Below are 16,467 nucleotides of genomic sequence, written 5' to 3'. Positions count from 1 at the left end.
ATTTTTGTTTCTCTAGTTTTTGCATTAAAGTAAATTGAATATTGTTGGCTTTTAGACTTTTGCTCAGAGGAAGCAAGAAGTTTGATGATATCGCCAGTGTTTAATCTAGAAGGTAACTGGCAGATTAATCCAGAATGAAAATAACTGTGAACTGCAGCCCTACAGAAGTGCTTATAAGACATATTAGGGTTTTTCACACTGCATTTAGCCCAGGCTAAAGGCTAGGTACCAGCTCCAAACCCAGCTAAGTTAGTCACAAGTAAAGCTAGCAGATCAGAAGTCTCTAATTATGGACAATCATTTGACAGCAAAGCACTTTTACTGTCTGTCTCCATCTCTCTTTGTGTGCGTGTGCATGTGGGTGGGCAGGGGGAGTTGATCTTCGAAGAATGGTTGTATAGTTTCCAGTGAATTTCCACGAGTTTGTGTGGTTATCCCCTAAAAAATTGACTAAACACATGGCTGAAAGGTTCCAGTGTGAAACAAGGCTAAAGGCTGTCGAGAGAAGTCAAGCATCATTTGTAAAATGTTAACATTAGTCGTGTGTTCCAACGCACATTTAACTGAGGGCTGATAGCGGTGCAGGGTCAACTCTTAGCCCTGGGCTAAGGACAGCTTTGCGCTAGACTGTGCAGTGTGAAAAGCCCTTTTGTGGGCGGAAAAATGATTCTACTACAAAACGGCAACTCAGAGGAGTTTTGAAATGAAAGGGTAGTGATATTTCTCCAGTTTGGACCAAATTGATTCGCAAAATCATTTGTTTCTGTTCTTTCTCCTGAACTACATGACCTTTTTTCTTGGACCAATGATCCTTAACTCTTTCAGCTACACTATTGCTGGCTCATCTACAACTTGACTTTAGATCACTCTGTGCCTGTATGGAGGTGGCCACAATAATAGGAACGCCTGTTGTAATGTCCAGAGTGATTTAATTTTGTGGTAACTTCTAAAGCCATGGTTGGTGGTCGTGCCGGCTTTTATGATATTATAAGATGTTCCTGTTATTTTGTCCAGCCTCAGCACCTGTTCTGGGGTTTGTGATTAAAATGGATACCTGATGGGACTGGACTCAGGTCTGACAGTAACGGTTATCATTATCTATTCATGTGAACTTTTTTTTTTTACGGGTTTCTACTGTATATTTTTATCCATCATTGAAGTTATTTTGTACAAACTTGGTCTTTGTGAAAATAAATAAAATTTCTTCTCAATGACCTGAAGTGAACATGAGTTTTATTGCCACGTTGTTAAATGATTAGATTTTCAGCAGCTTCATATAAACTGTCTACATTTACCAAGTAGTCCGCTAAATCACCCCTAACAGTCTGGCAGAGACAGAGCCAATAATTGGACAGAAATTATATCTTTCAAAGCTTTTACTCAACATCATTAAATATTCATTACAAGTCCCTGATACTACAAGGGTCCTGCACAAAAGACCTGTTCATTTAAAACAAAACCAGTGACAGGACAGGCCTTAAAAAGAGATGATGGAAGGTGACATATCTGAACATAATGCTATAAAGTTGAAATACCACAGAAAAAGGTACAAGCAATTTCTTTCTCCAATCTCTGAGCCAGTTAATGACGGGCATAAAAAAATCCATTATAACTATAAATGTTATCAGGTCAGTGAGGGTTGCCTGTGCATCTGAGGCTCCAGGCCGGTAGCCAATAATGGGCCACAGGGACAAATAGGAGCCCGAGATCTGAGTTAACTGTTACTACAATGGAACATGAACACAAGGGGGCAATTAGGATGTGTGTGAAAGGTGCTGGGTCGCCCTTTTATTACACATGTTTATGTAACGTCGTGATGGCAATTTATTTATAAAGATGTGAGGAAACACTAGAATTTACCTTCCCATGTCTGTAATTTGAATGTAGATTAATGATATTAGCACTAGTAAGGTAAACAACAAATACAGCTGGAAGTAAATATCATAACACGTTCAAAACATTTGTTTCTGGTTGACTTTATTAAAAGTAAATGGTTTAAATTAAGTTAAATATTTAAAAGTTTAGTTGAATAAGCAATGACAAGTGACATTTCCATGACATAAAGGCAGCTACGTCTGCAGAGGAAGATCCTGTGATGGGATCAAAAGCTACAGAAAATTAATTGACAACAATTATGATAATCTATTCATCTTTTAAAGGGACATTTCACCCCCAAATCGAAAACACATATTTTCCTTCTGGCATGTAGTGCTATTTTGGTGCGAGTTGCAGAAATTTGGAGATGTCAGCCCTCTTTCAAATGTAATGGGACTAAAAACCACTCGACTTGTGGTGCTGAAAACAATGCTCAAAAAATACATTCGAAAAACTCTACAGCAATGTCTCTTTTCAGAAATCATGACCCGATTACTCAAGATAATCCACAGACATTTTTGTGAACAGTTTTATGAAGAATTACGTTCTTTCCACGATAGAAATAAAGTAGCTCCTATCAATCCCCTGACTGGGGTTGATTTTGGGGAGAAATGTCCCTTTAAGCCAATTATCAAGCAAAAATCTTTTTTTTGTATATTGGTTGATGAACAAAAGATTAATTGCTAATGAAAATAAGCATTAATTGCAGTTTAAATATAAATATAGTGTACAGCACGTTATAAACATGTTAGATGGCATCACACTTGCAGTTACAGAACAGTAATAATAAAGCTATAAAATATAAAATATAAAACTCACTGGAGCAAACTGCCTTGTCTGTCTGTTTATAATGCTCTGTTGTGACTGTTTTGAGACACATTAGGATTGGAATTAGAAACTTGTGCATAAATGTCATAAAGTGTCTAAACCATGTGCGTCTGGTGTTTACACCCTAAAGTCAAAAAGACATATTTTTCCTCTGGCTTGTAGTGCTATTTAGTATTTTGGTGTGAGATGCCAAGTTGTCTGCCGACTCTCCAATATAATGGAACTAGATTACACTCAGCTTTTAAATTTTGTGTGTAATTGTCCTTCTAAAAAAATTAAATACACACCAGAAACACCATTTTCAAGCCACAGTAAAAATAAGGCTCCTGTCAAAAACCCCGTCCCTGACTAGTTATCCAGGATGCACACAGTATCCACAGTTTCTGTGGCTCTAAACCTGAAGCAGGCACAGTGAGTAGATACTGAACCCTCATGGCTAAAACTCTGTGCTAATGGGAGATGAAGAAAATCTCCCCGAGGGAGCCCGGACTACTAATGCAGGTTATTACTGCAAGTAAGAAAAGGATCTAACAGTTTTAGATGCCAGCCTACAGTGAAAACCGTTGGGATAGGTAAGAGATCATTTGATGCATCAGGGGTGGTAAGTGGGCATTAAACGCACCATGGATCCTTCTTTCAATCTCCAAAGGGGCTTGTATCAAAACATTAGTTTTGTTTATGGGCGTGCTGGCTTTGTCCTTCACGTGGCCTCTAAGGGTGATAAAGTGAGAGCTACACGATCCACCTTAGGCAGAAATAGGAAATGTTGCCGTGAACACCAGCTGTTGCTTAGGTCGACTCGGGCAGCGAGAGGCCTCGGCCTTCCCAGGCACTGCCAAATAAAGAGACTACTGTGTTGTGTAAGACAGTCTGCCCCCCCACCTTTACTTTCAAAGGTGTTAAACTGCACAGGTGGGAAGGATCGCATAGTTTTAGCCATAAAGGGGATGAGGGTTGCCATCTGAAAGAACATTATTTGCACAGCGTTGCAGCATTGTGGTTAATGTAGAATCAACATTTGTCAGCTGCCAGGCAGAGGCTGCGGCGGGTAGACAGAGTCTAACATGTCAGAGGATTCGCTCCCACCGCTTCAGACGCTTCTCCTGCAGATGAATGACGGCTCGCAAGACATCTCAGCCTCACAACTGACAGCACAGATTCCACATTCATCTCCTGCCTTATCTCCGCGGGATCATACGCACAGGAGGTGAAGAGCAATTCCATTAGCTGTCAACAGCCGAGATGCCTCGCTAACAAAAACCTGGGGAATATGGGAGAGGAAAACATGATTGTAACCCCACTGGCACCCAGTGATATTACACACACCACAGTCACTGTCAAGATTGAATGTTCACAAAGAAGAGAGTTAACAGGAGGCGTGTTTCCCATAAACCAAAGCGATTTGTTAATAAACCAACATGTACGTCATTGGATTTCAGTCACTCTATAACTAGAATTATTATTCATTTCACATTAAAAAAAATAGTTGATTTTTGTAACTCAGCCAATGATGGATTTCAGAAACTCATAGGAGCTACAGCAGCTGTCTTCACAGTTTCTAAAAAGAGAGATGATGAAACCTAAAGTCAAGCATTTATAGATGAATTAATGTGTTTACTAAAGAAACGCCTACAGTTCAGTAATCTGGGTGACACTCAAGGCAATACTAGCGGCAGGAAAATACAGAAGTGTGGAAGTGCGGAAACAAATAGTCAGAACAAATACATAACTGGAAGAGAAGTCACTTAATGTAAAGACAACTACGACCTTAAAAAGACTAGCGCCTACAGTAGGATTTAGTGGCATCTAGCGATGAGGTTGTAAATTGCAACAACCTAAATAGCCCTTGCATCACCGGCCCCTTCCAAGCGTGTGAGAGAAACAATGGTGGCCGCAAATAAAACGTGAAAGGCCCTGCTGAGAGCCAGCATTTGGTTTGTCCATTCTGGGTTACTGTAGAAACTACAGCTGCAATGTTAGCTGATTAATCGATTGGCTGTCAGCTATTAAATTAATTGTCAACTGTTTTGATAATTGATTAGTCTTTCATAAAAAATGTCCTAATTCTTTGATTTCAAACTCTCTAATGTGAATGTTTAAGGCTTTTATGACAGTAAACTGAATATCTTTGGGTTGTGGACAAAACAAGACATTTGAGACTGAAAAACTAATCAATTAATCAAGAGAAACATTTATAGATTAAAGCATTGTTAGTTGCAGCCTAGTCTCACATAGCCAGACTTTTCTCCACTCTGGAGAAAGGGCTGGCTCCCCTGCTATAGAGGGGGAAAAATGCTCTGTCTTGTTGTTATTTCTTTCGACCAATCACAATCGTCTTGAGTGGCACACTAAGCCCAGGATGTACCAACGGTGCCTTTGCAAAATAGCGTGGGGGAACTCGTTATGTTGGAACATGTGCGCACAGGGAGGCGAGCCCTGGCATTAAAACGTCTAAATCACTGCAAAGATAAGGTAACAGCTGCTAGCTTATTTATGTTTGTACTGTTAGCGACCCAATTAGCCTTTTTTTTTTAGCATGTAGCCTGCTAGCTCGGGGGTTGTTGTTGTTTCCCAGGGACTTTGAAAACACAGATAACGGATGCTGTGATGAGAGTACATCTGGTGAGTCAGACATAGAAACATGGCAGTTCAATCTGGCGGAAAGAGGACCCGCACCCTCTGTAGATATAAATGGCTCATTATAAGGTCACAAACGCATGATTCCTATCTTCAAGTGATTTTACACTGATGAAAACCTACTGAAGAATATTATAGTCCATTTCCGGCATATTCTGTCGATAGATCCCCCTCAATCTTACATACTGGACCTTTAAAAACTTTGCTAATGCTAATGAGTGTTTTCAGTTGCTCTTCAGCTGTATTTTCTTATGAAAAAACATTACTTGCTTGCTATGTTAATATTTCAAAGAAACATGGAAGTATATTATTTGCACCCTAAGATGAAATGCAATGAATCAGAATGCACTAAATCAGAACGCCTGAAAAGACTGCATACTCTGCAACCCACACTGTCGATCGAAGCCCACCGGCTTCACTTGGACCAAAACAGCCTAATATACAACTCCCCCCTTTAATTGCAACCGTGTGTTCAATCAGAAAGCATAAAACTCCCGGTGGGTAGGTGGCATCTGTCCGTGAGGCCTGCTAAGGATTGATGTGCCCGAGTCTGGGAGCGGCCTGGGCCGGCAGCCCGCGACCTGCGACACAGCCCCATCACTTTTATGACATCTTAAGGAATCTTCTTTTTAATACAGCCCATTACTGCTGACATACAAATCTTCCCCAACGTGGCCCCGTCTATGGCCTGATCAATTTTTACACTGCTGAGCCGTCCCCTTTCCCCTCATTTTGTCATCTGAAAATTCATATTATATAGGATTTTCTTATGGGAAAAACAGCAATAAAAATATGTTACCAACCTGAAGATGCGTACAAGTCAGTACTCGGCTGTTACTTAAAAGCTTCGGAGAAAATAAAATTTGTTTCTGTAGTAAGCAGAACTGTTTAAATGTTATTTATTTTTATGTTCCTAAGAAAATATATTGTGAAGTGCAGCATTGATTTAGAACATAACCACGTCTCGATACGGGTTGGAGGGGCTGAATTTATGAATCCTTTGCACAACTCCTTTAATTGAATTTTCCAAATCTCTCACCACACACAAATAATCAATACCTACTGCTGAGGGAAACTTGCCTCAGAATTATTAGGGCCTTTCTTTTTCAATTTTGTAGTCATCAGCACATACAGACGCTGCGGGTATTTGTAATGCCGTGACTATACCCAGAGGATTTATGTTCGCCCCAAGCCTGATTGCTCACCGAGAGTGACTTCTTTAGAACGCTTACTGAAACTTTTGTTAACCTTAAAGGACGGTCGTAAGCGCTTCTCAACACTGCACACTCACTTTGAGGAGAGACGTAGTTTCGACCGTCACAGCGTGAGGCGGAAAAAGGGGATGACAAGGCAGGAAACTGGAGGAGAGGGAAAGAAAGGGAAAGAGAAGAAGATATGGGAAGAGATGTGGGATTGGAGGATTGGCCTTCAAGATTTAAGTGTCCTCATGGATTTACTGAGCTGCCTTGGTACTGTAGGACTAAGAGAGGGAAGGGCCTGGGGTCTGACTCCAAAGTCTGAACATGCAAACAGACTTTACCTGGTGTGTAATGGCTGCCATGGAAGATTTGTTTCACCATGCTTCTGTAATGGCAGGCAATATTCAGTACAAGTCTCTCAAAATCTGCAGTGTGTAGTGAGACTAGTGAGATTTTGTAATAAAAGATAATGTAACACATTTTTTCTCTTAGAAATGAGAAGTTCAATGTGTACATATTGAAATGTCCCCTTTAATTGAGGCTGCAACAAACACTAACAATTATTTTCATAGTTGATTAATTGGTCAATTATTTTGTCAGAAAATGGTGAGAAATGTCAGTCGATGTTTCCCAAAGTCTAAGATGACGTCTTCAAATGTCTTGTTTTACTCACAACCCAAAGATATATATAGTTTACTATCAGAAGAGTAAAGAAACCTTAAAAAAACACATATTTAAATCAGAGAATTTTGAGTTTTTTTGATTGATTATCAAAATAGTTGGCGATGAAATTAATAATTGATTGATAATTGATTAATTATTGCATCCCTAATGTTGTCTGTGTTTCCACTGTGGTCTAAAGACCTGTGAAGATGATGCAAAGTCCACTGACTGCTGTTTTTACATATTTCTGTGCACAGCTATATAGCAACAGTGATGCCATATAAAGAGCCAGACGGGCATCATTTTTTGTGCAATTAGGCCTGGACTTCATCGTTGATCCATCAGTTGTATGCCTTCTTCTCTAACTTTGTATCAAAGCACAATGAACAAACACCAAAGTGGCTTGCCCTGACCCCCGAGCAGGGACTTTTTTGGGTGTGAAATAATGTCCCGGAAACTTAATTTAGACCCTGGTCTCTGTGGTGGAAATGTGGCTAGCTGGTAATGAAATGTGGTTAGCTAATGTTAGCAAAATCCAGATTGATAGTTCAGTGTAATTTAAAACACTGACAGAGTTTGCTGACTATGACTCTTCTCTACTTATTATGAGTAATCTCTGTATCCGCTACAGTCATGTGCTACTATTGTCTGCACATATGCTGCTCCAGTCCAGATGGCTCAGAGGAACAGGAACTAATAGCAACATTTTTTTTTTTTTTGCACAGACAATATATGTTTGAACTGTGGCCTTAATTTTAAGGAGGACAAACAGGTGCTGCACTTTTACACCAGCAGTATTAGTTTGCACAAATTTGGATATGAATGTTAATGGTCTCTATATCTTTTTAAATACTGTGACATCAGCATGGCTCAGTTGCATGTCTCAGGTAATGGGGTGCTTTGCCTGGTCACTTGAAAACATGTTGTAGCCCTTAAAACATCTGAAGGTGCTTCAACATAGTTCTGTAAGATGTTTTCCCATAAAATGTTATGGGTAAGATAATCCAATTAAAAAACACACACACATAACTGATTGACAGTCTCACCTCCTCCACTTTAGTGCTCTACACTGGAGCCCCACAGGGCTGTGTGCCCAGCCCCCTCCTGTTCACACTGAACACACATGCCTGCAGCCCCCAACACGGAGAAAACTACACGGAAATCAAGAGTCTTGCAGACAACAACCCACTGCTCAACGTCACAGCAGAATGTTGATTTTCAGAGAAAGCAGGCAACATCAGTGGAGCTGCGGTGGCTCAAGTGAACAGATTTAAGTTCCCGGGAATCAACATCACAGAGAACCTGTCATGGACGTCACACCCTGGTAAAGAAGGCTCAGAAAGGCTCAGATGTATTTCTTCAGGAAACTTAAGAAGGCAAAGTTCCCATCCCAAGTTCATGTTAACTTCTACAGAGGAGCAACTGACAGCATCTTGACTGGGAATGTGACAAGTTGGCACGACATGTGCACAGAAAAACTCTACAGCAGCTCATTAAAGCTGTCCAGAACATCACTGATACCCATCTACTTAGCATCGAAGGATACTAAAAAACAACACCCACCCCAGCCACAGCCTGTTCACCCTGCAGCCATCAGGCAGGAGATATAGAAGTATCTGTGCCTGCACACATTTACAGTGGTTGAGGACAAAACCATGATGACCTTATTTAATCATGCTTTTATTAATTAGATTTTATCCTTGTTGTTGGTGTTATGGTTTAGAAAGTTATCTCTGAAAAACAGAAACCCTTACCCTGAGTCCCTGGACTCCAGGCAGTTACAGCGGATTACCAGCTCAATTTTAAATGATGACTTCCATCCTTTGTACAGTTTATTCCAGCTTCTTCCTTCTGGACAAAGGTTCATAGTCCCGAGATGCCATACAGTAATGTTTATTTATGTATTTATTTTAGCCTGCATTTATTTTATCTTATTTACTGTTAGGGATATTTATTTATTTGAGTGGGATTTATTGTTATTTCTTGATTTTATTAAGTCACTGAAGCCTTTGAGTACTTTTATTATGTTTTTTCTTCGTTTGTGATGTTTGTTAATGTGTCAAGATGGATGCCCTGTCTCTCTTTTACTGCAAACCAAATCTACATATGGACACAAATTTGAACCTGAATTGCATGGGCTAATACTGATATTTTAATTTATTTTATCATGCATCCCAAATAAATAAATGCTTAAAAGACTAGACTAGACTAAACTAGACTATAGCTATATAATTCAGACTGATGATGACAAGACAAGAGAACAAACAGCATGTACTGTCTAATCTTATGTCCTCATGAAGTTTTTTCCAAAGAGTCTCTTACTCTCCCCTCTTGTATTCAGTGCATGGGCCCAAAGCTTAAAGGCCATAGCAGCGAATCTAAACAAACATTTTACACTAGAGCAGAATCATGCTTCAAGATACCATCAACATCATCTGTCTGGATTTCACGCTCCCAGCAGATATAGGCCAGAAGTCTTCAGCAGCTTTGAATAACAGTTTGTTTACTTAAAATGTGTGTCTCAATGCACATAGAGGGCCAATTCTCTCCCACAGCTATCTGCCTTGACATTGTGAAGTCTGTTGTTGTAAGGAGGCTTATGCAAAACTGATAAATTTCACGGATCCACCATGTGACAAAAAATGTGACATTTCTGTGGTGTGGATCCACAATGCATCCTGTATGTTCAGCTCCCTTACTGGAACTAATTAAAATAATTTTTAACAACCTTATCGGAAAACAAGCTCCTCTCCTGACAATACCCCCTATTAATTTTACACAAGCCGCCATTGTATGATTGGATCACAAGAATTGCTCTGCTGCAGGCATAATATGTGCCTAAAATAATCAAATTAATTCTTTCCCGAGGAAATCTACTGACTTGTTTGTGTAACCATAACAAAATGTTGTTTTTCTCCAAAGGTCGCAGAGCACACGATTGTCTGAGCAGCCAAAACAAGCGTCCATTGATGCCGTTGATGTTAAATAGAAAAGAAGATCAAGGAGGAAGCAAATCAAATAGTGAAGTCGTAGCGGATGGGGAAGTCCTCAGGAATGAAACAGCCTCGTGACTAAATTTGTTTTTCTGCTCTTCTTGAAATGAGCTAAACAATTGGGACAAAAATGTTTTCTCACAGCTGTTTTAGAGACTTAGAGATAAAGTCACAGTGACAGCTAACTAAATCGAGGCAGTTTGTGTGGGATGTAATTGACAAACAATGTGAACAAAACAGTCAGAAAGTGGGGGCACCAGGCTTATAACCTGCACGTGACGTGACGAGGACGTCCACAATAAAAAAAACTCTCTAACATGCAAGTTGCTGAATGTGCCCTTTGAGAAAATGTTATCTTCAAACATGTGTGTCACCTTTAATCTTGAGTAAATCTTGTGATATCGTTGAACACTGAGCTCTTTAAAACGTGGCCATAAAGCCTCTCAGTCATCAGTGTGGTGATATCCCCAGTAATGTGAAGTAGCTGTGTTTATCTTGATGGCGTAAAAGAATAATAGCACATGAATGTTAAACAATAAAAGATTGTTTACTCTAACAGGTAACAGGTTTATTACATTTATTAGCAGACACATTACCTTGACTGTGATGCTTGGGCTCTTTATTTTCTTTCAAAAACACATCCACTCTGGATGCTGAAAAAAAGACACAAATGCCATCATATTATCAAATAGAGAGTCTAGACCAAAATGTTGGTTGTCGGTGCCATAAATAACAGAATATAAATTCTAACTTGTTGTATCCAGTTGGGTCAGTAAAATAAGCAGCACTGACTGACTTTCTCACAGAGTTTTGTTGATTTGCATGCTTACTCAGTTCCCTGTGCCTCTTTAGCTCAGTCTTCAGGTCAGCAGAAGATCCAGCGAGGAAACGTCCTTGTTCACTGCTGCCCTCTGCTGACTAATTAAAATACAGACTCAAGGAGATCAAAAGGAAAACCACAAAAACCCCAGCAGCACACATGAAATAGTGGAAAAAGGGGGAAAAGATAGCTCACAGAATTAGAAATGGATGAAAAAAGCAAGAGAAAAAAAAGCTTTAGTCAGAAAGGAAAAGCCACATCAGAAGTGAATATTCAGTATGTAATAAAAACCATCAGCTCTCAATCTCATGATGTGATGGAGACAGAGACATTTCCGCCTATCGTAAAGATTTAAGACCAAAGAAAAAGTCTCGCTCACCAAGATTTCCTCCAGCTCTTTCCTGGCCTTGATGAATGCATCCACTGATTGTTCCAGTTTAGATCGCAAGGAGTTCAATCTGGTCAAAGCAAAAGAGATCAGGGTGACACTGGGACAAGGACATATTCAGAAGTCTTCATACTGTAATGCTGACAGTGTGAAATCATTTGAATAAATGATTAGCTGTAACATTAAAACCTAGGAAGGTAAGGAAGTACATTTACTTAATAACTGTACTTAAGTACAAATTTGAGGTACTGTACTTCTACTTTTTTTTCATGGCACCTTTTACTTTTATTTTATATATAATTAAGATTTTGTGTATACAAAACATATGAAAATATATAAATATAGCTGGAATGATTTTTTGATTAATTGATCGTCTGCAACTATTTTCAACATCTCTCGCTATTTTCTGATTTTTTTTTTACAAACCAAACCATTAATCCATTAATGAAGGAAATAATCATAATGAAAATAATCATGACTTGCCGTCCTGAACAGTTAAAACCGAGCTCCACCTCAACCAACTACAACCATAAAATGCTGCTTTTAAGTTAATGCATGAGTAATAATAATCTAATGATATTGTTTTTTTTAATCGTGGATTTTTGTTTAATATACTGTATTTGTATTTTATTATGTCGTGACTTTGTGCAGCTGCTACCTTGGCCAGGTCTCTCTTGTAAAAGAGATATTTAACATTCACAGGGTCCTTTTCACTGAATTGGTACACTTTTAATTCATCTTCCTCCAAATATTATTATGTTTATTTTGAAATTTACATCGTGGAAGCATCCAAAAGTTGTTTGAAAAGACAGACAGTATATATATATATATATATATATATATATATATATATATATATATATATATATATATACATATATATATATATATGATTTGAGAGGAATCTGTATGTTCATAGAGCAGTTAATGAGGCAGTGAATATGTGGATTAGCTTAACAATTAGCAAGTTTAAACAAATGTTTAAGGCATGCAAAATTAACAAATATGAAAATGGATGACTATGGAGAGGCTCTGACATGGAAAGACAGGGTGAAGAATATAGGCTATGGTTTGTTTTTTGGTTTGTGTTGTTTTGTTTTTAATGTTGCTCTTTGAGAGTAAACAAGCTATACATCTTGTTAAAAGGGGCAGTCATTATAACCTGTAGCCTCAGCCAATACCTTTTGCCAGATTGTTTATTGAGAATCTGATGAACAAGTTAACTGTTAATTAGTTATTTTTGTTTATATATATATATACATGCATCTTTTTAACATGTCAGAAATAAACATGCCTTAAGACAAAAATTTAAATTACTGCTGTGCCCCAAATGACCCTAATATGACATAACCAAGTGAGTGTTATGGATGTACTGTAAACCGAGCTCATGTAACGTATTAGTGACAGCACTATAAAATTAAAAACTAATGCTTGTCTTGATAGATGGGCCAGACACCAAATGTCTGCCTTGACTAAGGAAATGGTTCTTGTGTTAAGTGACTCTTATACAACTATTTTTAGTGCTATGTAAATCACTGATAATTTGGCCAGTGATGGATCCCCGTCATTCCGTGTCTCCTGTCATTAAATTCTGATATGTCATTATGACCATCAGGAAAGTGTGCCAATTGAAATATAGCAACTCATAAAAAGGGAGTTCTCTGTAACCCTTTAACTCTGTGCTCTACTTTGGCTCTTGGTGTATTGACAGTTAGCAGTTAAAAAACTTAATTTGCAGCCTATAATATAAGTGATTAACGAATGTAATTGCAAAAGCTGTGACTTCAGTACTCACTTTTCCAGCTCTGTCTTTGGAACCTCTTGTTCATGTGTTGTGACTTTGGTCTTGCCTGTTGATGAAGCACCACATCCTTAATAACACAATCTGGAATACACTGGTATGCAATCCCAATTCAGTAAAAGTTAGGTTGCTGTGTAAAATGTAAATAAAAACAGAATACAAATATTCAATTAAAATTCAAACTGATAAACTTCCTTGTTTTTTTTTTTGTAAATATACACTCATTCTGAATTTGATGCCTGCAACATGTTTAAAAAAAAATGTTTTGATACGGGCAACAAAAGACTGGAAAAGTTGTGCAAAGCTCAGCAGGTAAACAGGTTGATTGGTAACAGGTGACAGTATCATGACTGTTTATCAAAGGGGCATCCTCGAAAGGCTCAGTTGTTAACAAGCACAGATGTGGTGAAGTTCACCATAAAAACAGTTTAAGAAAAATGTTTCCCAAACCACAATTGCAGGGAATTTAGGAATTTCACCATCCACAATTCATAATATTATTAACAGATTCAGAGAATCCAGAGAAATCTCTGCACAAAGGAGGCAAGGCTAAAAACCAACATTCAACGCCCGCGACCTTTGACCCCTCTGACGTTAAAAACCAACATAATTACATAAAGGATATTACGCCATGGGCTCGGGAACACTTTGGAAAAAAGTTAAGACTCTAAAACACAAAGGCTGACAAGGATTTGCAAATCATTACATTCAGTTTTTATTTACCTTTTACACAGCATCCCAACTTTTTTGGAATTGGGTTGTATAAGTTAATATTGCTTAGTGGATTGACAAGGGGACACCACACAAGGATTAAAGTAGTACTGAAGACTGTCCTTTTCAGGAAAGACAACAACCTCTGCTCCATAATCTAAAATGAAGTTGGAGAGACTAGTGGCAGATGTGTGTCTTTTCCAAGCGTGGAGAGAGAATGGAGCTTTTGAATTTGGGTCATTTGTTTGACAGTAGAATTTTGTAATTATCATAATAGTGGAAGTTCATCAGAGGAATCCTAAAGGACAATAAAATCTCTAAATGTTAAGTCAGTAGTTTTTCTTAAATTGGCAATTATGCAGAAAAAGGTCATTGAAAGCCACACACTGCCTCACAGTCACACCTGTACTGTGGGTCAAGAGTACAGTCGTTTGCCACCCAGATAATAAACTCCCTGTCCAGAAGGACTGACCTGCTAGTCACAAGCCCATTTCTCTAAGATTTAGACCACAGCTGACCCTGACCTGTTAAGACAGGTTTTTACAAGTTGCCAAGTTGTTATGGAGAAAACACAGCATATAGAGCAACATTTAGACTTTGAGATGTGTAGCGTGCATCAGCATGTGTGTAAGACATAAGACATAGATCTGACAATGACCCGTGTGTCAGTGCAAAAAAAAATCAAGGACAATTTTGCACCAGTATGGAAATAGCTTAAATGAATTTTGTCTGTGCAGCTTAAGCTTCTTCAAGTTTAAGATAACTTGTGTCATATGATACACTGACTTGTCTCCAGAGATCAGCAGAGAAATTTGTTATCACACCTGCTTGAGAGCTTGCAGTCCCTGTCAAATGTGCGTGGTTTCTTGCAGGTACTGGTATTTTGGAGGCTGGATGCTATTCAGAAGAGAGAAAAGACAAAAACGGACAACTAACATTGTTAACACAGACAGCATAAATGCTCCACATTAAACTTTTAAAACAATCTTTTCCACAGATACAAGAATGTGGTATGTCAGCTATGGGTGATGTATGGGTGTACACCTGGGGTACAAAGACCATTCATTTACTTACATTATGGGCATTGTCCATGTTCAGAGCTCTTCTCACTCTGTATTAAAAAAAACAAAGTTAAGTATCAGTGAACTGCTTTATTTAATAAAAAGTTACCTTAGACAACTAAGCCATTATTAGTTATTTGAATCTTCAGTGTACTTATAATAATTAATAGTATTGAGGTCATTTTTTTCGCAGCAGCCATTCTACATGAAATAGTAAGGTAAACAGAAGTGTTAGCAATGATTCTAATTGAGGTTCCATTCCATTCAGGTCAAACAGAATCAGGATGCTGCTGTTGTGCAGGTTGGCTTACTAGAAATGCTCTGCTACATTAAATAGAATGGTACTTTAATTAGTGCCCTTGCTAACACCTGTGTTAGCCTACTATTTTTTCATATCAATATGGCTACCTTTAAATAGGTCTATAGAATAAACCCATGAAATGACAAATGTATCATAAAATGACAATATGAAAGTACAGGAAAATCACATTTATACCTGCAGCAGTATTTAAAGGGAAATTTCCCAACTTTTTATGTGGATGTCTAGTAATAAATGTTGTCAACTGAAGCAATAAATTCCTCACTGGGTGCTATATTAACTGAGAAAAGTAAGTACCACTGCTGCAATAATACAGCAAAGTCATTTAGCATCTTAACTGCTTTCCCCCACAAAATGTCACCGGTCACAAGCCACATGACCAATAATTATCAATACTGACCAATATGAAACTTCACTATCATGATAGGTTTTTCAGCTATATTGCCCAGGCCTAGTCTGAAAAAACATAAACTAAACATAACTAAAATAAAACAGAAATATACGGGAAACGTCTATAGTTTGTGTTTGTCAATTTGCACAGTACTATTGTATCGATCATACCCATTCTAAACATCTTTGCCCTGGCAAAATGTCTCCATGTATTGTATTTTTCACTTAAAGTAGTAAAAACTAAACTAAAACTAAACATGTTTCAACAACAAAAATTTACTTAAATGAGCAAACTCACTCTGGAAACTAAGGGAAACTAAACTGAATTGAAAATAAAATTAATAACTAGCGTTAAATAAGTGAAAATATTTGCTTTTTTATTGCTACGGACCCTCTTGTTATTATACCGACGTTATTTAAGTCAGACACAAACTAGCTAATACATATGTTAACTGTCAGTGACGACTGTTATATGGGGTTCTATATAATATATTTAAGTATTTCTGAAGTAATGGTAACTTACGCTTCAATTCTGTAATAAATACAACAGATAAAAAAGATAAAATGAACAATACTCACGGCATTTTTGGCTGTCTTAGCAGAAGCAGTTTGTTTATCACCGATTTATTGAAACTGGCGCCTTTGCTACACTCGAACAGTTCGTGTGAAAAATAACCTGTCCTATACATAGTTCCGGGGGTCAATTTATTACAAAAACGACCCGAACGACCCAATAATCGGTCTGAACCCAAATATGTTTTCTTATTTAAATATATATATAT

The 16,467-nt window shown here is 38.1% G+C and overlaps 1 protein-coding gene across 4 annotated transcripts; it reads right to left on the bottom strand.

Moving 5' to 3' along the window:
- Positions 1-3,569: 3,569 nt before the first annotated feature.
- Positions 3,570-15,020, bottom strand: itgb3bp (integrin subunit beta 3 binding protein). 4 transcript variants are annotated; one of them, XM_084722321.1, is made up of 7 exons: positions 14,990-15,020; positions 14,740-14,812; positions 13,199-13,253; positions 11,395-11,473; positions 11,026-11,113; positions 10,792-10,848; positions 3,570-3,964 (listed from the first exon to the last, which is right to left on the bottom strand). In XM_084722321.1, the coding sequence occupies exons 1-7, from the start codon at positions 15,005-15,007 to the stop codon at positions 3,954-3,956; spliced, it is 381 nt and encodes a 126-aa protein (XP_084578447.1). In that variant the 5' UTR covers positions 15,008-15,020; the 3' UTR covers positions 3,570-3,953. The 4 variants fall into 4 exon arrangements, with proteins under 4 accessions (XP_084578447.1, XP_084578449.1, XP_084578445.1 ...); XM_084722319.1 differs by lacking the exon at positions 3,570-3,964 and adding an exon at positions 4,203-4,261; XM_084722323.1 differs by lacking the exon at positions 10,792-10,848.
- Between the last annotated feature and the right edge of the window lie 1,447 nt (positions 15,021-16,467).

The sequence above is a fragment of the Lutjanus erythropterus genome, chromosome 7 (assembly GCF_056507025.1).
Source record: "Lutjanus erythropterus isolate fLutEry1 chromosome 7, fLutEry1.hap2, whole genome shotgun sequence".
In the NCBI taxonomy this organism is placed as follows: domain Eukaryota; kingdom Metazoa; phylum Chordata; class Actinopteri; order Lutjaniformes; family Lutjanidae; genus Lutjanus; species Lutjanus erythropterus.
Note: the sequence above shows the minus strand (reverse complement) of the source record. Positions and strands in the feature narration are given on the sequence as shown.